Genomic DNA, 25,513 nt, shown 5'->3' with positions numbered 1-25,513 from the left:
ATACATAAAGATCAAAGGGACAACTGACAAGGGAAGAAGAACGAAATTGCGAATTAACCCCTGCTGTTTCATTATTTTAAGATTTGATAGATTTAAAAGAAGAATTTAAGGTGAAAATCATGGATTGCCTATAAGTTTTAAGATTAATCATCTTTAGCAAAAAATTTGGGGAGACGAACAAAGATATGTAAATGAAAGAAGCGCAGGATGATAGAAGAAAACCGAGGTGAGGGGAAATTTTGATGTGAATGGGTTCCACAAGAGCATTTTGTCAAAAAATTTAGTTGAAGGGTATTTTGTTTGATCTTTTTTAGAGGTGGGGTAGTTTGTAAAATTGCCCTCTTTAATCATACCTATTGAAGTACAAGGTTGTTGCAACTACAACTAGCTGATTCCATTATCACAGAGTATTATCCCAGGTAAAATACCTATGGAAATTTGGTCGCATCAAATTTCCTGTAACGATGTCATGTTCAAGTTCAAACTATTGTTTCATGTTCAAGTGAAGCACACGCTGTAGAGAGCGGGTCAGGAATGATAAGTGGTGCACAATAAGGCTCACATTGGGGGTCCTGAACTGAAGGGTATCAAACATACCACATGAATTGTTTTTGCAGCTACCGATTGTTTGGTACGGTTTAGAAATTGAGTGGCTAAGGCTTGTACTCAGTGGGTTCTAGCTATTCCGACATCAGCCATTTCAGCCCCACGCCACCACCTCGTGCAACATTACATTTTTTTTATGCTATGATATTAAATTTTTCTACACTATGCCTTACCTGTACAGAGACTTCACTTCACACATAGTGATGACCCTCAGTAGTGTGTCTAGCACAGGTAGGTTTCTGCCTGACTGCCTGTGTAAGTCTGTGGCTAACATGCATGTGGCTCACTCGACCGAGTTGGGTTTAAAGAAATGAAAATAATTAGAAACATGTTTTTAAGGCCCTGCAAAAATATTTGTTTAGTTCACCATTTTGGACGGATACAAAAGTAAATTGCAATGTTTCATGAATTTTATAAATGAAACCTATGTAAAACCAATAAAAATGCTAACTATTACTAGCTTCATTACCCTTCTTCCACAACAAATTAACAAAAGGGACTCTACCTAACCAACCGTTCAAATTCGACCCATTATCAGTTATCTCCCCGTCCACCTCATTAGTCTCTTTCTCTCTCCAAAACTTGATCACACATAACCTTTCTTCCTCGGTTGATCTTTGCAAAGCAATTCTTGACCCAAATCCTTTCTCTCTCATGACCTGACAAATCTCAGATGGGTCATTTTCACTCAGCGCGACCATGTAAATTAGCCCATTAGTCGATAGTAACTCATCTACAACATCTAAGATTCTATCTATGACCTTTCGGCCATTAAACCCACCAGCCCAAGAAGAGACAATACCAACTGCACCAACTTCATCCTCAGGTGTTGGTACGTAAGGTGGATTGACCAGCAGCACATCAATGCTTTTCCAAAGACGTTTTTGGAGGCACGAGGCAATATCAGTCACCACAACTTCACAATGTATACCATGATTGGCTGAGGTCTGGAGCGTGGTTTGAGCTGCATGTAGGTTTAGGTCAGTTGCAAAGAATTGAGTCGAGGGGTTATATTGGCTGAGAATTAAGGCTAGGGATGTTATCACATACCCCGAGCCACAGCCAATCTCTAGACAAAATTTAGGGTTTTGGTTAATGAGATTTAACCGGTCGGCCAAGAGTGCATCAACTAGGAGAAATGAATCGTCGCATGGTTCATACACTTCTGGATGAGTGCTTACGAGCTGGATTTTTGCAATTTTGGGTGCACTTTCAGTTGAAACCTGAAAACAAAAAAAAGATAAATTGATAAAAATAAAGAAAACAACGAAAAAATGGCATCATATTCTTATACGTAAAAAGATCACATGTAAGAATTAGACGGAGATTACATCTTTGGGATCACAGACAAATTATTTTCATCTTTCCAAAGCGATATATCTGCAATATTCTAAAAAGAAGAGCACTGATGCATATATTCAGCTTACAGCTTTCTTTTGCAGTTTCTTTGTTTCATCAGAGGGACTTGCGAGTTCCATCTCCAGAGGTTGCTTCATACCTAACAACCAGTTAAACGAAAACACAAAAAGTAGGAAAAACTAAATAAATGTTTATATTAAATATGACTGTATTAGAGTTGGCAGGAATCACTACCGACCCGTACCAAAGTAAGCTGCAATACTCGGTGCCAGATATACTCAACCTCAATTGCTGATAGCCTGATACTGGACAACAACAACTAGTAAGAATGGGCATAATAGACATATCCATAGAATATCGGTACCAGGAGAATAGGATTCAGTAGTCTAATTGCTTTTGACATACTATGTTGAACTTGTTTCTATGTTTTGGATGCAATAGCTGGTGGATCTTTAATTTTCTTACCTTAGGTAATAAGGTTACTAGCATGGTTCCAGAAATCGGCCGATTCCGAGTCAACTCGGAATCGGACAGCACCGGGCCGAGTTTTACCCGAGTCTCGCGCCTGTGCGAGTTTCTCAGAAAAACTCGGATGAACAGTGCTTGACTCGGCCGAGTTTTCCGATTTTCCGGCCGAGTCAAGCCGAGTTACACCGAGTTTTGGCCGAGTTGAGCCGAGTTGAGCCGATTCAAAGCAAAAGATTTCGATTCTCACTAACCTGGACTGTGCTGTGCTGCTGTACCATTCGAGTTTCATGAGGGAGTCTCAATCGGCGGAGAAATTTCAATTGGGGGTCTCAAATCTCAATCGGCGCAGGAAAAGAAGGAGATCGGCTGTGGAGATCGGTTGAGGAGATCGGCTGAAGAAAACAATCGAGCAAACAATTGTTGGAGAAGTTCGAATTTCAATCGGCTGAGGAGATCGTTGAGGAGAAGACGAAGACCATTCGAAATATTAGAAAGAATTGAGTCAGCGGAGGAGAACTGGAGAAGGAAACGAGAAGGGGAATAAAAATGAAATTTACAGTCGGCCCCTCCTAATTTTACTATTTTACTGGACAAGGAAACGAGAACTGTTGACAACATTAATTTATTTTTTAATTTTACTTGAGCAAAATAAAATATTAATTGCTTATAAAATAAAATATGGAAATGTAAAAGTTAAAATTAAACATTTTATTTATTTTTGTGAATTTATTAAGCTTTTATTTAATATTTTATGGAATAGTCTATTTAATTTCTAAATTAGATAAATATTAATTTTATATGTAATAGTCTATTATTATGAGTATTATAGTGGGTTATTTGACAATTTCAGTACAAAAGGTGCTTCTGCCAAAAATATCCGAGTTACCGATTCGATTCTTCCGATTCCGGCCGATTCATCCGATTCTGACTCGGTGGTCAAAAGTCCGATTCCGATTCCGATTTCCGGAACCATGGTTACTAGGAGAACAATCTCACTCAAGCAACATACATTGGCTTGAGAGAAACATAGAACTTGTAATTTAACTATGTTTCTTCAATGAAACGGGCCTAGTAGCCTCGTATTAAAAAATTATAAAAAATTATAGGTACCAGGAACAACCAACCAGTGCATCTTGGTACCACAAGATGTATGTGTACCAGTCGTGGTCCAGTGTGAACCAGCATGTATAGGTCAATTGAACAACAAGAACCAATAAAGGAACCACATGATTCTTTTGATAGTTCAATTGAGAAACACAGTATAGAATGTTGATACCATGTCAGTATGCTACAGGTACATGTTAATTGGGGCTTTAACGCGAGGAATTGGAAGCTGGAACTAAAATCAAAGAACACACCAGTGAACGTCCCAATCTATCATCTAATTAAAAAGCGAGTGTGTGTGACAGAGAGAGAGAGAGAGAGAGAGAGAGAGAGAGGTGGATATACCTAGAGGTGGTGGTGCGGGTGGTGTTTGCTGGCTCTGTTGGTATGATTCCCTGGCGAGAAGAAGGGAGATGAATCGAAAGACGGAAAGAGGTTCGCAGCAACAGATCGCCTCTTCTCTCGTCGCTAACTTTGTTAGTTGGGCTTGGGCCTGTTTCCTCTTATCTTCTATTGATATATTTTGTTAGTTGGGTTTGGGCCTGATTCTATTTTATCTTCTATTAATTTATTTTCTTAATTGGGCTTGGGCCTTTTATTTTCGTTTACAGATGCATGTCGGTGTTGAGTCACACGGAGAAAACAATTGCAATTTCTTCCCTTTTCATTTTATTTTTTATTTTGGTTCTTGTTTTGGCACTTTCGTTTTATAATTTAATTATATTTTTTTTCTAGTTTTATTACAACTACAAAATTATCTATTTACATCTACGTGTCTCTCAGATCTGACATAATTTTTCACCTTGACATTATTGACAATCATCCAAAATAATTAAAAATTTAAATTTGCCGAATAAATTATTTTTATACTTTATACATATCGTATACATAAAAAATGATATGAAACTTGTAACGTTCTAATTTAATGTTTTTTTTTATCTGACATTTAATGATATTGAAATTTTTATCAAATTGATACATAATTAATCTATAAGAAAAATATGTTTTCCATTGCTTTAAATAGAGTATTACTTTCTGCTTTGTCGACTGTTATCAAATGTTTTTACCGACTTCATTTTACAGAGAAAGAAAGATAGAGTTCTAGCATTCTAAATTTCAGTATCTATTAAGAACTCTTCATTTAAATTTTCAACTCACGACTTCTCACACAAAAAGTGTTACCTTTTATCACTAGACTAAAAACCGATTGTTCTTCACTAACTTTATTTGCTATTAAAGTTCTCTGCAAAACAAGGTGATCCGTTAGTCAATTGAAAAGTTGATTGCAAAAAAGGATAGAGATCACAATAGAATCGGATTTTATGACCTTAATTTGGAACCTATGATGTATTTTTCGTGCTATTTTATAGCTAAATGGACGCTTAATTGAGAATTTCCTTGTCTTTATTTCACACTTGTAATGATCTTCTTAGTTTAATGATTCCTACGGACTTCAATAAAAGAAAAAAAGAACAATAGTCAAAGCTTTGTAAGAAAATTAAAAAAAAAAAGTTAATAAGGATTTCTTAAATATTATATTTATAATACATAAGTTGTTTTGGTAATTTTAGACTATGCCAAATCAATTCTTGAAATGAATTCAATTTAATTTATATAATTGGGCCATCAAAATGTTTGATTGTGACATAAGTCACGGAATAAGTATTTTATTTTATGCTGTCATATATTAATATAAACAATTACTTATGTTGTCATATATTAATCCACATATTTAGGTCCTGTTCGGTAGATTACTATTTACATGAGAAAAAAAAATTCACTCAGATTGAAGTTTTTTTTGCCACGGTGAACAGTAAAATTAGTTCAAAGCTTTTGATTCCTATTCTCATTCCTATACCTTAGCAGGTCGCTCTGAACAAGGCCTTAGATTGTATAACTTATGCTAGTGAAGAATAATCCAACTATGAGGAGGGTTAAAATGCACCCTCCTTTTTGTGCTCCTAACGTGCACCCTCCCCTCATATCTTTATTTTCAAAGTTCAAACAGTCGATTTGAACCTTCCAACGTGTTCTTCATATTAAAATGTGCTTGGAGACCAAATTTTACATTTTTTGGAAATTTTTTACTATTTTTTCAGAATTTTTTATTAAACTAAACAATAATAAAAAATTCAGCAAAGTGATTATTTTCAAAAATTCTGAAAAAATAGTAAAAAATTTTCAAAAAATATAAAATTTGGTCTCCAAGCACATTTTAATATGAAGAACACGCTGGAAGGTTCGAATCGACTATTTGAACTTTGAAAATGAAGATATAAGGGGAGGGTGCACGTTAGGAGCACAAAAAGAGGGTGCATTTTAACCCTCCTCTCCAACTATTCATATATAATACGTGACTTAGTTTTAACTCACAACTAAACAAAAATATCTTATGTCGTCATAATTTAAAATAAACAACTTATGCTATCATAATTTTAACCCACAATCAAACAAACATGGTAGATGAAGTAGAAGTCTTTTGGAGATGAACATTTTTTTTACTAGAACAATTGGTTAAGTGATAAAATATGGATATATCTTCTTCTGACTTGTTATTGCTGCAAAAGTTAAAAAGAAGTATGTCTTGGGCTATAGTGTGGATGAATATGGGCCGGGCTTTTAAATGGAGGCATCCAGTTTCTTCATAAAAAGAGAACATCACGTACCGTTGAAAACAATGCTCTCTCGAGAAAAACGCTCGACATTCAATGAAACTGTACTTTTATCTCACCACTCGATAGTCACCGCCAGTGACGCTCCGGTTCCTCTTCCTTCCTTCTCTCTCTCTCTGACAAATGGACCCACAACACGCCTCGGCGTCTCCATCTAGTCCTTCCACCACCACCCTCCGCAGTCGCCCACGACGTCGCGCCGCTGCCTCCGTTTCCTACGACGAGTCTCTCGTCGACATAACACTGCGGGACCACCTCGCGCCGTCACCACAGTCTTCTAGAAGGCGCCAGCTCAACACCGAAGCGGCGCGTCAGAAGGAGACTAATACAGAGGCTATGATCGCTTTTTCTCTGGGATTCCCCATTGACGCCGTCTTTGAGCTCGAAAGATCGACTCTCTCTGTACCGCTTGACACGCCTGAGCAGAGGAATGACTATATTGTTGTCAGAAATCACATACTCGCCACGTGGAGGCTTGATGTCAGATCTTGGTTATCAAAATCGCACATTAAGGTGACTGTTTTGTTTTTTTTGTTACAGTTGTACTGTTGCGTACCTGTTCATACCGTAGGGTGGTTGGTTTTCTGATGAAGACAAATTCAACCCTTTCATAGGCTTCGTTAATTTCTAAACAATGAGAAACAACCAAAGAAGACCAATTATTTCAACTGAGTTGGTATTGGATGAATGGGTACAACTGGCGCATCATGCATGTTAAAGTAAGAATCAGGTGACCTCCAATTGGCATTGGATTAAGCATTGCCTTGCATCCTTCATAGCTGTTGTGATGAAATTCATAAGATTGAATTGATATGAATGTATGATAAAAATATTATTACTCCTAATGATGTACATATGTAACAATGCTTTTACTCCTACATACCTTAAAAAAACTGCCCCATACCTTCAAGAAACCTTTTTTTCATCTCTGAAATAGACTGATAGGGACCCACAGAAGCACAACAACCAGTAAATATCTGAATTTCCTTGTGAGAGAGATTTGTAGGAATCCTTTTGGTTATACATGGCCTAAAATTAAACCTGGGTTTGAAAGGGAGAAGTTAACATTTTTGTCGAACTTGGCCTTTTCAAGCTTTTAAGCGAGTACATCTAAAAATGCATGCTTGTTTTGGAAGGGTTGTCATGATAACTGCTGTTTCCGGATTGCATATAAATAAAAAGATGAATGAGAACACTGATAAGGCATCTTATGTATTGACTTCAGGCCACAGTGGCAAGCAAGTACGATAAGCTGGTCTCAGCTGCGCATGATTTCCTTTCTTTAGAAGGCTACATAAACTTTGGTGTGGCCCCCACCTTTCAAATCACCCCTGACCCCACCCCAAGCCCATCTTCACCCAAGGCCTCAGTTCTAGTTATAGGTGCTGGCTTGGCAGGCCTGGCCGCAGCCCGGCAACTACTTCATTTTGGTTACAAGGTTTGTTACACACTATTATATTATATATCTCATAGCTTCAGGGACCAAGATGGAAACTAAAAATTCTGGAAACTAAGGAAACGGGTGATACTTGACAAAATGATCATGTAAAATACTTGATTTTTATTATTTGCTTCTTGAATATGGTCTTTCTATGCAAGTTCTGTTACTTGCAATGGAGGAAGATTAAACAACCATAATTAATTCTGGTGGGATCTCAAATCAAGCATTCACCTACTGTAATATGCATGTTTAGTCCTCGATAGAGGGAGTGTAACATTAGCCCGAGCCATAGATTTATTAACTAAAATGTTGCTATGAAATCTCTTTACAGAACACTGATTTATACATTTGCGCTAATTAGGTTCTGGTCCTCGAAGGACGGGCCCGCCCCGGTGGCCGCGTCTTCACGTACCGTACCTCTGGGAAGTCGCTAGAGCTTGGTGGTAGTGTGATCACTGGAATTCATGCTAACCCTCTTGGTGTCCTGGCCAGACAGCTGGGGACCCCACTGCACAAGGTGCGAGACCGTTGTCCCCTTTACATGCCTGATGGCATGGAGGTTGATGCTGCTGCTGATGTGGAGGCTGACTCAACCTTCAACAATTTATTAGAGCATGCAGCAAGGTTGAGAGAGTTCCTCAGCCAAGAGAAGGATCTTTGTGACTCGATTTCTCTTGGGTCTGCACTCCAGCGGCTTAGGAAATTATATGGAGCTGCACGGAGTCCAATACAGTCCCTGCTGTTAAATTGGCACATGGCGAATTTAGAGTATGCAAATGCTGGCTGCTTAACGGATTTGTCACTTGCCCACTGGGACCAGGATGATATATATGAGATGGGTGGAGACCACTGCCTCTTGGCTGGTGGCAACGGCCGGTTGATTGATGCTCTTTGTGAGGGCATACCCATTTTGTATGAAAAAACTGTTACACGTATAGGATACGGAGGGGACGGTGTACGTGTGGTTGCATCAACCGGACAGGTTTTCGAAGCTGATGTGGCTCTGTGTACTGTACCGCTCGGTGTACTGAAGAGGAATCTGATCAAGTTTGAGCCCGAGTTACCTGGATGGAAAAGGCAGGCAATTGAGAGATTAGGGTTTGGCTTATTAAACAAGGTGGCGATGGTTTTTCCATATGTGTTTTGGGGGGAGGATTTAGATACTTTTGGTTGTGTCAATGAGGAGAGCAGAAAGAGAGGCGAGTTCTTTCTGTTCTACGGGTACCACACTGTAGCTGGTGGGGCCGTGCTTATTGCTCTTGTGGCTGGAGAGGCAGCAGGGGAGTTTGAGATGGTAGATCCTGTTGACTCGCTGAATCGTGTGCTCTGCATTCTAAGAGGTAACTCAATGAAATAGAGCAAATGAATAATGGACTGTGTAACATGGTACAAAAGGAGCCAAGGATAAAAAGTAGGAAATGTTTGAGTTAAAAAAGTATACAATTTGGTACGGATTTGATACAGCACTATATAAAGGTAGTAAGGTACTGTACAGCTGCATACACTTTTGACATCTAACATTATTTATGTTTTAGTATATAAAATTTGATTCAGATATGCAAGTGCCAAAGAAAGGTCTATGCACACTATGGGCCATTGCACAAATTTCTCATTTTTGGTTTTGTTCATAACTTCCCTGGCTTTCATTCTTCCTGGTCATTCTAAAAGTCTCCTTTCATGTGGGACCACAAAACCTGAGGCTCAGAAAAGGCCCAAGTCTTCAAAACAAATTGATCTTTTAACCTTATTTTAACTTCGGGACTGCCAAACTTTACTTGAACCTTAATCTGATAGGATATGAAGGGATATGAAGGGAAAAAAATAATCCCAGCCTGCCAACTTTCCTTTTTCGATCTTCCAATTCCCATTCCTTTCTCAATCTTTTCTTTAATAGGAAGAATGTAACTCATATTCCGTTATCTTTCTTTTTTTCAAAGGCCATGCATCCTCTGTTCGTGATTTTTAGCTGGATAAACGTAGCTGCCTTTGAAATAAATTAGCAAATTGCCTTTTTCTTTTTTATCCAAATAAATCATTTAAGACCTTTGTTATTAGACATTTTAGATCTCTTGCAAATTAGTACCTTTTTTTTTCCTTTACAGGCATATACAGCCAAAAGGGAGTTACTGTACCCGACCCGATACAATCTGTCTGCACTAGATGGGGCAGTGATCCATTTTCATATGGGTCATACTCTCATGTACGCGTTGGGTCATCTGGCACTGATTACGACATCCTTTCTGAGAGCTTGTCTGGTCGCCTATTCTTTGCCGGGGAAGCAACAAGCAGGCAATACCCGGCTACGATGCATGGTGCCTTCATGAGTGGTCTGCGTGAGGCAGCCTGCATTGTCCGTGCCACGGAAGACCGCTTAGTTAGTAATCCAGATCTGAAGAGGCCGATCGCAAAGAGCTCAGTCTCGGGGGATGTGTTGGTGAAATTATTTAAGGAACCCGATTTGGCATTCGGGAGCTTTGCCTTTGTGTTTTCAGAAGGATCTGAGGACTCCAACGCAATGGGTCTCATGAGGGTCTCATTTCAAAAGCCGGTAATGTTACCTAAACTATTTGTTTGTTAAAATTGTTAACTGTATTTAGTTTTCTTATAAACTGTGATGCCTAATATTCTAGTTCTGTAATTTTGTTCTCAATAGAAATCATTGCCCACCCAATTTTAATTTCCGCCAGCAGGTTATCTAACCGGCCTTGGAGCCGTCTGTTTGAACTTCAGAATATATTTCGTCATTTTTTTGTTTTTGTGTTTTTTTTGTTCTTTCAGAGTTTCTCTTGTTTCTTTTGTTTTTCAGTGGTTTTGCTTTTTTCTCCTTTTCTCTGGTGATAAACAAAGGTTTCCACAGTCCTTATTTCATATTATGGTGCCTGTGAAATGTCAAGTTTAAACCTATTCAATAATTAGTTGACTACATATGAGTCGTCCGAAAGAGCCCTTTTTTTCTCAAGTGATAAATTTATGTAACCTTTTTTGAGCCAATAAAGGCTGAATAGCACCAATGTATACGAGTAAGGCTTGGGTGCTATGGATAGCATAAGGCCATTTGTGCTACGGCCTCAAAAATCTATCATATAAATTTCAAACTTCGGTTTAAGTATCTTAGTAAATTGGTTATATAATGAACTTGTGGAATACCAATTTTTACTATTTTTTATGATATATGGAAGATGGCAAAAAATGGCCTAAAATATTGGCAATTTTCTTTTATTTTCAAGTCATTTTTTGCCATCTTTCATAAATTATAAAAAATAGTAAAAATTGGTATTCTACAAGTTCATTATATAACCAATTTACTGAGCTACTTAGATCAAAATTTGAAATTTATTCGACAAGCTGTAGCACAGATGGCCTTATGATCCATAGCACCCAAGCCTTGATGTATATTAATTAATTAAAAAGGAAACAAAAGGTTTAGCACAGTGGATTTACCTCTTTACTCTTTACAGGTAAATGGCAATGCAGGGAAAGGCAACTCTGTAGAAGATCAATTGTATTTATATGCAATTGTCTCAAGAGAGCAAGTAGAGGAGATGCAAGTGGCAAGTGCAGATGACAAAAGTAGACTCCAATTCTTGTACAATACATACAGTGTAAAGCTCATGGGATATAACAGTACATGTGAAATAGGGGGTTCTCTCATAGTTAGTATTTTAAAAGAAAGGAGCTTGAAACTTCGGCAAAATCGGCCATCTTCTTGTAAAGTTCGGATTTGAATTCGAAAAGCTTTCTTCTTTGAAAGGTTCAGTTTATTTTGTTGGGATTGAATATTAGATAGCCCGAATTGTACATGTAACTTTATTAAGCTCATTAAACTCGATAAGTTTTAGTCTATAGTAACTGATATGATTTGGTTGGAAGAAGGTCGTTCAATAGATGATTACTTTTGTGCTCTCCCTATTTTGGCGCAATTCAGACTGTCTGAGATAATTCAAATTTTGAATTTGATCATGAAGAATCCGAACCGTCCGAAATCAATTTTAAATATTGTTCCTTTCCATTAATTTATTATGTTTATTTTTTTATTAGTTCGAATTCTTAACGGACGGTATGGATGAGTCCAGCTAGTATGACATCGGTTTCATATGACATAAACTACAAAATTGATTGGATAGACTTCAAATGACTAATCCAAACCATTCAAATCGATTTACTTTATGAGTGATGTGTTTACATGCAATTTTTTTATATTTTCTAGTTATTTTAGTATCAAATCAAGCGGTCAAAAATGTTGAAAAATGAATGCATTAAAATTAACTTAAAAACTCACACATTTGACTGCTTGACTTGATACTAAAATTCGAAAAATTATAAATTTTGCATGTAAATGTGCAACTAATGAAATAGATGGATTTGAACAGTTTGGATTCACCGTTTGAAGTCGATTCGATAAGTTTTGGAGTTGGTGTTATATAAGCGAAATGACATCGATGTCATACTAACCCGACTTTCAAAAGTTTACTTTAAAGGATGCTTAAATAAGTTTACTTTAAAGGATGGTTAAATTTCCAAATTAGACATGAAGCAACACAGAGATAATTAATAATAAGGAAATAAGGGCTTTAGTTCTGTTATTATGTCAAACATGATTTAATTGAGCCAGACTAAGATAAAATAAGTCGGTCTTTAGATTGTCTTGAATTGGCCTAAACTAATCCATTTCTCCACATTGTTTAATTTTATCTCTTATTTGAATATGAGACCTATTTCAATATTTTTATTATTTTCAATCATTTTTTAAGAAATATAAAATAAGCAATTAATTTGTTTCCATTTAAGCAAAGAAATTTATAACTTCATCAATTATAGAATTAACATTTTATTAAATAGTATAACTTTCTAAATTAATAAAATATTAATCTAGAAAATAATTAAATAAAATACTTTATGGAAATGCACAACAAATCTCCATTTTTATATTAAGCACGTAGATATCCTAAAAACAATTATAATCTATATTTATTAGTTTATAAATTTTTATTATCATTAATTAGTTTAGTAATCTATATTTATTAGTTTAGTAATCTTTATTGTTATACATGGAGGTTACACAGTTTTGTGGGGCAGCTCCTGGCCCCAAACAATTACTTCGGTCTTAAAAATCAGGAAATAAATCTTCTGTGATTCCAATGGAATAACAATTCCGAACTGTTATTCCGATCTCAACCATTCAAATTTTTTTCTATGCGAATCTCAATGAATAAACTTTTTTATACATGAATCTCAACGAAATTGAATGGTTGAGATCAGAATAATATAATCCTGTTAGTCCAATGGAATGTGCAACCACACGTTGTTTGTATGTCTTAGTTTCTATGTTGTTATTTGTTTTGGTTTGCGTTGGTGTTTGTTATGTGCTCTCTTTCTTCTCTTTCTCTTCTCCCTCCGTTCTTTCTGGTTTCTATATTGGCGGCTCTCTATTTGGACATCTGAGTGGTGATTGTCATGATCTAGTTGATTCAGTTTCTGGTCCGATCTGATTCAGTGCCTTCATTGAAACTTCTGTGTGGTAACTGTCTCGGTTTGATTGATTCAGTTTCCGTTTTGATTCAGTGCCTTCAAGATGAAGTCGACCAACATGACAAACTTTATGCACAAAATAAATCATCAGCAGGCTCCTATCATTTTCATCAAGTAAGAATGATCAAATTTATATATACAAAATGCACATACCTTTGTGTGTTTTTAATTTGTTTACAACTATATACTTTCTAAGACACTTGTTATCTAATCATATGTAACATTTCTTTATAACTTTTAAATAAATAAAATATTTACACCCAAAAAAAAAAAAAGATGACACGTGGCATACGTGCTCAAGTTGGTAGTTTGAATCTTTTTTTGTTTCTTTTTAGGTTGATGTTCTGGAAGAAAGCCTTGAAAAATGTAATATTAATTGAACCTGTCTATTCTAAAAGTTTTTTTTATTTTCATTTTAGTTCGCTGGAGAAATCAAAGTTGCATCAGTTGGCGCCGTCAACGCGTCAAATGTCAGCGACAAAACTTGGAACCGACCCCTAAATTAACGAACTCTCATCTTGAATTTTAATTCAACATATGCAACAGATTTTTTTTAAAAAATAAAAATGTGTCAATTTTTTTAATTCGTAGTAATACAAAAATATTTTGATTCCGAAGCTACAATTTTGTCTACATATAAGATAATACCTTAGAGACCACCAAAAATTATTTTCTTGTTGATCATTCTTATTTCTTAAGATTGTGCTTCAAAAAGAGAGAAAAAAAAGAAAGAGAAGGGACAAGGTCGAGACATTAATAATACGAAGGTCAATTGACTTTATTTTTTTTTTTCAATTTTTTTTTCTATTTATATGTAATTTTCTATGTACTTAAAAACAATTTATTATAAATATTGTAAAATTGATCTTCATTTACTATATAATTTTTTTTTATGATTGATCACTATTCACGTTTGACTTCATAGTTTGAAAGTCTAGCTTTATTTCTAAGAAGTGAACAAAAGAAATACAGTGTTAATAGTTAACTTTCTCTATTCTCCGATTTAGAGATTACAAAATTTAAATAGTTTGTATATATAGTTAACATCATCTCCCTTTTCTTTCCATCCTCTCCTCAAAATTAAACATTCTGAAACAAATAAATATAATCCAGTCAAATCTGATCACTCGACTCTCCTTCCCTCCCCTCCTCTACCTTCTTCTGGTGCACACTCTAATGATTAAAATGTATCTTATGTCGAATATTTTGAAAGGAGCTTTTCGCCTTACGACACTGTACCTCAGTGACCATTTTTAGATCTTTGTTCAGCCTCAATTCATAAATAAGAGCCTTTATGTTTATTCAAAACATAATTTAAATATCTTTAAAATAAGACAAAATATCATTTTTTTATTACAATTCGATATATTTTTTCAATAAAATTTGACTAGGAATATGTATATTCTTTTTTTTTTATAATTATAGAATACAATAAACTTAATTATTTTTCTTATTCAGCTTTCCCTATCTTGCCAAGGTGCCATCATACGACTTGGTTTCTTTTTTTAAATGATGGAAAAATCTCATAAACCTCTTACTATATTATGTCCATTAACATGTGAAAGTTGGATTTTTTTTCAACTTAAAAAAAAGTGATAGACCCTTCAACTAAAAAATTACCGAAATTTTTATTTGTACCATAATCAGAAAAAAAAAACACCTCTAGATTTTGAGAATTTTCATATTTACCAGGCCACATAGCTAATCTGCGGTACATTTATGGAGAAAGCGTAAATTGGTTTAGAGATCCTCCAAAAACACAAAAAAATACACTGTAATGTTGAATATATTTAAGTTTTGAGAACCTCTAACCGCAGATTGTTGTGCGGCCCGATTAAATATAAAAATCGGAAAAAAAAAATGTGTAGAATTGACATGGAATGAAATATGATGCGGATCCTAGAAGCCGCCCAAGACGACTCGAGTCCCAAGTCCAAACCGTTGTTTTAAATCACAATGAAACAGACATTGACATGAGAAGAGCGAACCCCACCAGCGTGTTTCCAGTGTTCAATGCGGACAATGCATAGTTTCTTTTCTTTCTCAACGTGGTAGGATCCACTTTTTCAAAATATTCTAGAACGGTACAATTTATCTTTAAAACATAAAATGCGGATAAAAGCTTGATGGCTCGTCACTTAAATTTGAATTCAAATCCATGGTAAAAAAAAAAAAAATAGTGAATCCTAATCACTGGACTAAAATTTATATTTAACATTTTTGAAGAGGTTTAAACTATGTAAAACATTTAAAATAAATTAAATTTTAATCTAGTTTTTACGCACGTATTGAAAACTTTTAAAATTATGGATGTGACTAAATGTCTTTGGTTTCAATAAAGAATCGGATGCCTGCACTGCAATATTATTGAAATTCACAATTTACAATAAGATTGTTGAAATAAAGTTCGTTAAATTAGTGACTGTTACTAGACTTTTTTTTTTTTATATTATTGCTGAAATAAGTTGTTTTGTGCACTAATTTAACGAACTTATTTCAACAATCTTATTGTAAATTGTGAATTTCAACAATACTGTAGTGCATATCTATTTTTGATTAAAATAGATATGCATTCTCTAATAATATTTAATGTGTAATTTTTTTGTATTTATTATTTACAAAATTTTAAAAATACGTGATATATTTTCTTAATTATATCACATACCATTAATTAGATAATTCACATTCACTTCACCATGCCCAAAGTAAATGAAACAAAATGTTTTTAATTATTTAGGGTCCTTTAGCTCGCGCTATAGATCATTCTATAGAATATTAGAATTTTATAGTATATAATTGTAAGAATCTTATTTATAGTAACGTGCTGTTATTATGTTTGAATTTGAATGACTATAATTTTCATTATTTCAGAAAATCTATATATGATTACAATATTTGATTTAGTATAAATTATAATGGTTATCAGAATAAAAAAAAATCAATGATAACTTTAATTTAAAAAAAGAGTGATTCCCATCAAACGGGAAATAAAAAAAATCAATCCTTATCATTAGGAACACAATAATCATTAAATATTACCTTTTTTATTGGAACAAAGGTTGCCAATTACAATGTTCGTTGTACTCCAGAGGAAAGATAAATGAGAAATGTAGAGAGATAGAATGAGAAATTGCAGAGGAGGCTTACGTATTACGTACTCCATAGGAAAAATAAATTAGAAATGTAGAGAGACGGAATCGGAAATTGCAGAGAAGGCTTACGTACCTGCTGTCGAAATCTAATAGAACCCAAAAAATAAGGAAAACGTGAATATGTCGAGGAAAGGAGATTTAATAAAGAGAAAAGTTCGATGTGAACGCGTGGTATTCACGTGACGGTTGCCAGCTTATTTCTTTCTCCCCAAGCCAGGGAAGATTCATTGTGCCTATTTATCTGTGGCCACTTCTATTAATATAATTTAATTTAACAATAAGGATCAATAGAGATACAGAAATAGAGTTACAGAAGATCTGTGTTTGTTAGTAACGCGTCGCTTCCATTTTTTTGAGTCCGTATCCTCTGAGATATCTCATGTTTTGCGTGACCGACGTGTCCGGTGCCTATTCGGGAGTACCGTAGGGGCCAGTATTATTTGAGCTTGGAGATTCGTGCAGAACGTATTTGAACGGTCTGGATTTTCCATAATGTAACGCAAAATATAAGATATCTCAGAGGATGTAAATTCCATTTTTTTGGGAGGTTAAGGTCAAAAGTCAAAATTAAGAAAACTCTGGTCCCTCCGCCAGTCCTGCCATTTTATAATATTTATATTCAGCTCATTTGCATATATACTCTCCTTAAATTTGTTATTTACACATTGAAATTAATAAATACTATGTCATTGGCTACAAACTTAATATTCTTTTGGATTATAATATGGTGGCAAAGGACAACTCATACTAGAAATCTTATTTTATTTATATAAATTACGTGTTCTTTCAAAGCATTGTAACATTTTTTTTTTTTATATTTATTTGGGGATGGATGGCCACTTTTCTAACTTGAGAATAATAATTTCATAATTTTGTTCTAAGAAAGATCAAATCTATTTTAGAAGGTAAAATTAACACCCAAAATTATCATTTTTTTTAGGTGAAAAAATAATATTTAAACTGGTAAATCTACATAATATTATATAATATCTGTCCATTTCAATATGTTTACAAAATTGGACACATTTGTAATATTATTAAGATTTGCCAGTTTAAATATTTCTTTTCGTAATTGTCATAATATTGCAACTTATTATTAGCCTTTGATTATTAGTAGCTAATTTGTAATACATATTATGTTGTAAGTTTACATAATATTATTATTGGATAAATACATTATACGCTTGCATAATATCTACATAATATTACAAAGTAAGTTTGCAAAATATTTACTATGAGTTTTGATTTTCTGATATAGCGATCAAATATCTGAGGCTGAGAAGATATTATATACCAATAATAAAAATTTGCCAATGATAATTAGAATTTTATACGATAAAATAATCAATTAATTGAGATATAAATATTTAGTCTTGGGAATAAAGGTAAGATATATGAATTTCTTTTATTTGTTAAGTATGACAAAAAATTGACTATGACTATTAATTAAATCTATTAAAATAAGTTCGCAAATATTCATTGTGAGGTGCTTCGCCTTTGATTATTACTAGTTATAGTAGACATATTTATCCAATAATAATATTACTTAAAAATAATGTAAACTATTTGTATTTTTCAAAATTCTCGATGTGTAAATTGGTCAATCCACACTATTTGAATAATTTGATTGTGCACAAAATCAGATTCATACAAATAAACAGTTTTGAAATTTATAATTAACGGCATGGACAGTGTCTGTTTATAATAATATTTATTTCCCACGTGATAATTTGGAACCTCAAGAGAGGGGACTGATTTCCCAAATTCGAATTTATCAAGGGTGTCAATGCACAATTTATAATATATTGCCGAAGGAATAAAAACAGTCTAGAAAGAGCAAGACAGCCATTCTCTCTCCCTCTCTCTCTCCCTCTCTCTCTCTCTCTCTCTCTCTCTCTCCGAGAATCTAAATCACCATGAATTTCTCAGCTTTCATCTTCAAGCAGCGCTCCTCCATACCTAAATACATCGTTGTTCTCTCCGCTGCCAGGTCTCTCTCTCTCTCTCTCTTTCTCATTTTGTTGCAAGTGTATCGTCCCGCAAAATTGTCGTACGATTAAGACATACACTTAATTTTCTTTTGCTCGCGCTTTTTTAATCCTTGAAAGTTGAAAGGGACTTTTGTTTTTCTTAGTCTTAAATTCTCATTAAATATGCGCGTTTTTAAGAGGGTAGTACAAATGGTATTTACAGAACTGCTAACTTTCTCAGATCTAATAGATTATGATTCTGATCTACAGTTCGCAGTTGCATAAAAGTGAGTTTACAGCTGTTGCTTTACAGTTAGGTCTTTTCTGATTTGTTGAAAAGGAAAACAGATATGGGCCAGATTGTGGCTTTTAGAAAAGTGCAAATACCAAAGTTTTTGACATTTTGATTAGCAATATCATAATTCTTTTCAGAGAAGAGTTCAAATGCCTTTATTTTTTATGTCTTTGCTATGTCTCTATTTTTAAAAATTTTAATAACTCAAAATTTTAAACTTAAATGTCAAAATAAAATCGTTAGATGTGATCTATCTTATTTTCACTATGTGCTCATAAAAAATTATCACATTTCAATTTTGTGAGTTTAAAAATCAATGTCTAGAAATCATCCAAATTAGTACGTTTTTTACAAGATTTTGATGACAACTAAAATAAAATTAAAATGTCATAATTTTTTACACGTTCAACGATGTAGATCGTATCCAACGGTTTTATTTTGACTTTTAAATTTTAAATTTTGAATTATTAAAGTTTTTAAAAAAAGAGACATAGTAGAGACACAAAAAATGGAGGCATTTGAACCCTCCTCTTCATTTTATACCTTTACAGAAACAATTTGTTTTTTTTTTTACTTTATTGAAATAGTACTTCTCCCCACTTGATAAGCTTTTGAGTTACAATTTAGTTACTCTGTTTCATTCTCTGTTCCAATCATTTTTGTAACCGAAAATTTGGGTATAATTATGAGGGGAGTGTATGACATTTTATTTATTTATATTTTATTATTATTATTATTATTATTATTATTATTATTATTTTTTTTTTTTATTATTTTAATTTTTTTTGTTTTGGGGGGAGGGGGGGTGTGTATGATTTGGTTATTTGTAGGGTTTGTTTGGCATATTAAGACGTTCAAGGGTGCATGAGAACATATTCCTTTAAATCGGTCAATGGTACTGAGGAATTTTGCATATGAAAAAAGATTCCCTTACTAAAACAGACATTTTCGTTGGCACAAGGCTTTCCAGGGGAGCATGAAAGATTCCTTCTGAGTTGGTCTATGTTGCTGACTAATGATGCATGTATAAAAATATTCCATTGCAAAAAGCAGCATTTTTCTTTGTATTATATAGCTCTTCTTAATTTATTTGAAGAACATATTTGGTCTATTTACCTGTATTATGGTTAGTGAAATTAGCTTACCCCAAGAGGGTTATTTTGTAGATAAAACCCATGGAAATCTAACATTATACACCCTGTAAAGTTATTTTTAATGTTTTCCTTGTCTATTTACCTCTGACAAAATTGACCTTTACAGTTCTAGTTCATCCTATTTTTCTGATGTGCAAATATGAATATTTTTTAGTGGTGCTTTTACTGTTTATCTAATTTGAAATGCTGAGTTAGTTTCTGGTGAACCTGTTGCAGTGGTGGGGCCAGCTTGGTGGCTTATGCAGATTCAAAACCAGCTGATGAAAATCCTACTCGTAAGAAGAAGGTGGTCGTACTTGGTACTGGTTGGGCTGGTACAACCTTTCTGAGAAACCTCGATAGCTCACAGTACGATGTGCAGGTCATATCGCCACGCAACTATTTCGCCTTTACGCCCCTGCTTCCGAGTGTCACTTGTGGTACTGTCGAGCCAAGAAGTATTGTTGAACCAATCAGAAGAATTTTGGAAAAGGTACCAGAAAAGAGACTACATACACTTCCATACCAGTACTGGTATTAGACAGTTATAATGAGGAATGCTAAATTTTTGGTATTAGTAGTCATACATTACAGAGTCTGAGATGGAATTGGTTCAATTGTACAATCTTATAATTAAAAGTGCTGGTCATGGCCAGTTTTGCCATACACCTTATCACCTGCTGTGTTAGTTGCTCATACCGGTACCATAACCTGAGTTTGAACTACTATTTCCTAGTGTTACTGTACTAATACAAGATAGAAATTATAGTCAATATCTGCACAGTAACAGTATGACATTGCTCCGTTCCTAAATTATGTAATTATCACAAATTGCATCCAAGTAAGCCACAGTTAACCTTATTGTAAACCAATTTTGCATTAACGAAGCCTGTTCATTTTTGGGATCATCTAATGAACTGCAAATTTGCAATAAGAAAGCACATTTGCTTCTAATAATAAAAAAAATCTTATTCTGCAGAAAAAAGGGAATATAAAATTTTGGGAGGCAGAATGCTTCAAAGTAGACCCGAAAAACAAAAAATTATACTGTCGTTCCAACATTGGTACCAATTTGGATGGAACCGGCGAGTTTTTGGTTGATTATGACTATCTGGTTGTAGCTGTCGGTGCGAGATCTAATACTTTTAATACACCTGGAGTTGTTGAGCATTGCCACTTTCTCAAGGTACTTTTAAATTTGTTTGGTAATTGTTTATTTTGTCGCATATGTCCTTGCAAAATTCTATACTCGCAATTGTGAAGTTATTTGTACAAGGATGTTCAGCTGTAAGATACTGGACAGATTTCAGCTAAAGGCCTTGAGTGATGTGAACAAAGGTAATACTGGTCAGACCAAGCCATATTTGTACATTCAAAACTGCAGCTATGGGCAACTTATGCTATTCTTCTATGGAATTGCTTTCTTAACAATCGTATGATACTTTTTATGGTATCGGTCACCAATAAAATATGTTCCATGGAACTCATGAGTCATGGATAGGCACCATATAGCACTTGTGTGCGTTTGATATTTAACTTCTGAACATATTATAAATAGGTAAAATATGCATTTATTCTCTGAATAAGCAAATTTGATAAATGTTACATGGCACCCAAATGTTACACAGGAGGTGGAGGATGCACAAAAAATAAGGAGGAGTGTTATGGATTGCTTCGAGCAGGCAAGCCTCCCAAACATAACCGATGAGGAGAGGAGAAGGAAACTTCATTTTGTGATAGTTGGGGGTGGGCCCACGGGGGTTGAGTTTGCTGCCGAGTTGCATGATTTTGTCTCGGAGGATCTCTCGAGACTGTACCCGGCTATTAAAGATTTGGTCAACATTTCTCTTATTGAGGCGGGAGAACATATTTTGACCATGTACGTTCTGACCTTAGTTGGCTTCCTGTAACGGGCAAAATCTGATTTGTGGTCTGTATAAATTTAATGCCATCCCGACCTGACCCAACCCAATCCAATTTTTTTATATAAGTTGACCTGAACCTGAATTGAACCACCACCTGACTCTGACCAAGACCCGTGTAATGGGTAATTCCGCTGGCATTGATTAGAACTTTAATTAGCCGGAAACCAAATCAATCTGTATCTGATCCAAACCAAAAACCGGACAAGTCTTGGCCCCACTTTCTGAAATCTGAAGCTAAATCAGAAATGGCCTGGAACCTACATGACCTGGCAGCATTACTTGGATCTCAAACTGGCCTGAGAAATTCTTGAACAGAATTACATAGGAGCACACCTTCTCATATGTTTGCCATACCTACCATTTCTTTTGTTTGTTCTGTGTGAATTTTTCTTTGTGAGTGTGCAGATTTTCCTGGGTATGAATCTAAACATTTGAAGCAAGATTATTGTGTGTTTAGTAAACATAAGTGTGTCTGTATTGTGTGTGTAGGTTTGATAAGAGGATAACAGAATTTGCGGAGCAAAAGTTCCAGAGAAATGGTATAGATGTGAAAACTGGGTATAAGGTGGTTGCTGTTGGACCAGATTCAATCAAAATGCAGAAAAAAGCGGTTGGGGAGGTGCAAGTGCCATATGGCATGGCTGTATGGTCTACTGGCATTGGGACTCGTCCCGTCATATCTGAATTTATGAAACAAATTGGCCAGGTTGATCTTTTTAACTTTTGTGTGATTTGTTTAGTTAGCTTATGGTACATATTGAATTCTACGTAAAAGAAGTTTACAGTTTAGATATATGGTTTGACCTACTGGGCTTCGGATTTAAGAGGGTTGAAGTAAATGTAAAACCTTTGATAATACATTAACCGCAATAGCAAAATAAGACGAAGCACTTGAAAAAAAAAATTAGCAGATTTACTTTCTTTTGTCTATCCATGTATATATACTTCTAAGTAACTTTTGTATATTCATCCATGCACACTGACAGGGGGGTAGGCGTGTGTTGGCAACTGATGAGTGGCTGAGGGTTCCTGAGTGTGAGGATGTTTACGCAGTTGGTGATTGTGCCACCATAAATCAACGAAAAGTCATGGTATGACTAAATTAATAAGAACATCTGAATGTTTACCATATTGGTGCATTTTTTTTTTCCTTTCGAATTTTAATAACTTGAATGAAACTACAATTTTGTTCTTGCTTTTTGGTATAACAGGAAGATGTTTCAGCAATATTTAAGGTAGCAGATAAAGACAACTCAGGGACACTGACCATCAAGGAGATACATGACGTGCTTGACGACATATGTGTAAGGTACTGTAACAAGAATTGACCCATATATTACCTAAACACATGGTATGGCGTTAGATCCTTGTGTCAGTGGCTTGATTAATTATCATGTAATTTATGCTTTTACTCTTTTGGTTGAACAAGGTATCCACAGGTGAAACTGTACATGAAGAGCAAGCAAATGAGTGACATCAGGGCCTTGATTGCTGATGCACAAGGAGATGAAAAAAAGGAGTCGGTCGAGCTGAACATAGAAGAGTTCAAGAAGGCTCTGGCCAATGTTGATTCCCAAGTCAAGTTCCTTCCTGCCACCGCCCAGGTACTACTACTAAGCATATGGGCCATTATTGGTGCTCAATTTTTTTTTTTCTTTTCTTTTTTCCTATGTTTGCTTTTTTAATACAAGTTGGTGGTTGAAACTTTCATTTCAAATGGGAAAAAGTCATTGTTAGAATCCCTGATGAAAACTTGTTTTTGAAATTAGACAAGAGTATAAAATGGCCAAGGTGGTCCATTTTTTCTTGTTGGGGGGGGGGGGGGGGGGGGGGGGTCTCTTCAAGCTTTACTGTCTTCCAAAGTTAAGAGTATGATGTATGATGCCGAATTCAAGAAAAATTGTGAAGTTATTAAAATATGACAATCAACACGTGTTATTTAACTGATGAATCTGTTCTTGAATCAGGTGGCGTCACAGCAAGGAGAGTACTTGGCAAGGTGCTTTAACAAAATGAAGGACGCTGAAGAGCATCCCGAAGGACCAGTGCGTATTCGTGAGCCAGGCCGCCATCGCTTCCGTCCTTTCCGGTATATTTACTATCTCCTTGGAGCTATAATATTGATAGTTTCCTTTTTGATGAATCTGGGTCAATATAGTTTCAAAACTTAAATTCTAATATATATCAGTTGTCAAAATGATGTTGGGCTCAGTTTGATACCAAACTAGACCAGTATGGTTTTTGAAACTGGTTGAAATCCCTGATTTTCAACTTTGGTATGTGTATTTTTAAATTATTACTATTGTTGTTTTGTTTTTTTCCTTTTAACTTATTAGGTGTCCTATTTGCCAGTATATATCAATATCACTATCAATCTTGGTACAACAACTATTGTCTAATTTTTCTGAATTGATTTGTTTTAAAGGTATCAGCATCTGGGTCAGTTTGCACCTTTAGGAGGTGAACAGACTGCAGCACAACTGCCTGGGGATTGGATCAGTATTGGCCATAGTTCCCAATGGCTCTGGTATTCTGTCTATGCAAGGTATACATATTTTTTCAGCATAATATTTATAATAATTTGTTACTTGGATTTATTTATTTTTTAAATTATTAGTACTGATTACTGAACATTACTTTTTATTATTGTTTCAGCAAACAAGTGAGTTGGCGCACTAGGATGCTGGTTGTATCAGACTGGACGCGCCGTTTCATTTTTGGTCGTGATTCGAGCTGCATCTAATGTAGTTCAGTTACTTCTTCATAACTACTAGAAATCAATTTTCTATCTACAATATATGAGATCATTCTTTGGGCGAATCTACGCGTTTTTAAGAATAAATTTTTGTTAAGTTCTTTCTTGTGCGGAAATATAACTTTTTGGAGGTAACTAATGTAAACTTCTAACAGATGAGAAAGAAAGCTTATGGGACAGAATTCTTTGTTATAATCAGTATGGTTCATTTTGTGTTCACTATATTTCTTTTTGATGAAATTGCTCGTTCTCTTATGAGTTATAGAACTGATGATATGCTTCATGACTACATGAACGTGGCCCCCTTTGAATGAATTAAATTAAGTGCCAATAAAAATCTCGTCAAGTATTTCCAAATATTTGATAGAATATATAATATTTCCATTTACAGAACAGGATTAATTAAATGTAAGTACAATCATCTCTAGATCAAACATTATTTACATAAATTTTGATCCCACTTAGATAAAAAAATTTAACTGTGTTGAACCAATTAGAATTAAAGGGGATGTTTTAATTATGCTAAATAATTCCAGCACCTTATGTGAACTTCAGTTCTCTTTGGATATAACATGTCCTGTGAAAACTACAAAGTTCATATTTTCTACTAAATGTAAATACAAATCTATGATATTTTTGCTACAAGACAGCACCAAATAAATGCAAATATTTCATCTGTTTGCTATGATATTTCTATCTTATTGCTACTAATCGGAGCCAAATAAACTTTATGTATGTTTTGATGCTAATTGTGCTATGTTTCTTAATTATTCAAAGAGCCTTGCTTACTATTTGAACTGTTGATTCATTCTGGTTAGATGTTAGCCTAAACTTTATCAAACTTTGCATCAATTTGCACCAAATTGTTCTTAAAATTACGCTAAATTATATTTTATATAAATTTGTACCGAATCGAATCATTTAGATGTGATATATATGTTAACAAGAGCAGATTAAAAAGCAGCACTATGAGGAAATTACATTTACAGAATTACAGCCTTCAATTATTGATCAAGGGGAAAAAATGAACCAACCAAGACTATGAGGAAATTACATTTACAGCCTAATTATCAATTATCATAGTTGAGAGATAAAAATGAAGAT

The 25,513-nt window shown here is 34.6% G+C and overlaps 3 protein-coding genes across 5 annotated transcripts; 2 read left to right on the top strand and 1 right to left on the bottom strand.

The window, feature by feature from the left end:
• Positions 1–907: 907 nt before the first annotated feature.
• LOC144569706 (uncharacterized) lies at positions 908–4,002 on the bottom strand. Of its 3 annotated transcripts, XM_078320162.1 has the most exons (4): positions 2,685–2,949; positions 2,210–2,270; positions 2,034–2,104; positions 908–1,829 (listed from the first exon to the last, which is right to left on the bottom strand). In XM_078320162.1, exons 3-4 carry the CDS (start codon positions 2,100–2,102, stop codon positions 1,053–1,055), a joined length of 846 nt encoding a protein of 281 aa, XP_078176288.1. In that variant the 5' UTR covers positions 2,103–2,104; positions 2,210–2,270; positions 2,685–2,949; the 3' UTR covers positions 908–1,052. The 3 variants fall into 3 exon arrangements, with proteins under 3 accessions (XP_078176288.1, XP_078176286.1, XP_078176287.1); XM_078320160.1 differs by lacking the exons at positions 2,210–2,270; positions 2,685–2,949 and adding an exon at positions 3,883–4,002; XM_078320161.1 differs by lacking the exon at positions 2,210–2,270.
• A 2,249-nt stretch (positions 4,003–6,251) lies between these two features.
• On the top strand, positions 6,252–11,403 carry LOC144569702 (lysine-specific histone demethylase 1 homolog 2-like). Its single transcript, XM_078320154.1, has 5 exons — positions 6,252–6,722; positions 7,435–7,647; positions 8,012–8,990; positions 9,753–10,198; positions 11,109–11,403. The coding sequence occupies exons 1-5, from the start codon at positions 6,333–6,335 to the stop codon at positions 11,373–11,375; spliced, it is 2,295 nt and encodes a 764-aa protein (XP_078176280.1). The 5' UTR covers positions 6,252–6,332; the 3' UTR covers positions 11,376–11,403.
• Positions 11,404–18,153: 6,750 nt separating this feature from the next.
• On the top strand, positions 18,154–24,604 carry LOC144569265 (external alternative NAD(P)H-ubiquinone oxidoreductase B2, mitochondrial-like). Its single transcript, XM_078319532.1, has 11 exons — positions 18,154–18,321; positions 19,967–20,222; positions 20,709–20,915; positions 21,358–21,608; positions 22,144–22,360; positions 22,641–22,745; positions 22,866–22,963; positions 23,084–23,258; positions 23,622–23,743; positions 24,080–24,199; positions 24,310–24,604. The coding sequence occupies exons 1-11, from the start codon at positions 18,248–18,250 to the stop codon at positions 24,395–24,397; spliced, it is 1,713 nt and encodes a 570-aa protein (XP_078175658.1). The 5' UTR covers positions 18,154–18,247; the 3' UTR covers positions 24,398–24,604.
• The last annotated feature ends 909 nt before the right edge of the window (positions 24,605–25,513 follow it).

Source organism: Carex rostrata, chromosome 18 (assembly GCF_964058835.1).
Source record: "Carex rostrata chromosome 18, lpCarRost1.2, whole genome shotgun sequence".
Classification (NCBI taxonomy): domain Eukaryota; kingdom Viridiplantae; phylum Streptophyta; class Magnoliopsida; order Poales; family Cyperaceae; genus Carex; species Carex rostrata.
The sequence above is the reverse complement of the archived record's forward strand: the minus strand, read 5'-3'. Positions and strand labels throughout refer to the sequence as shown.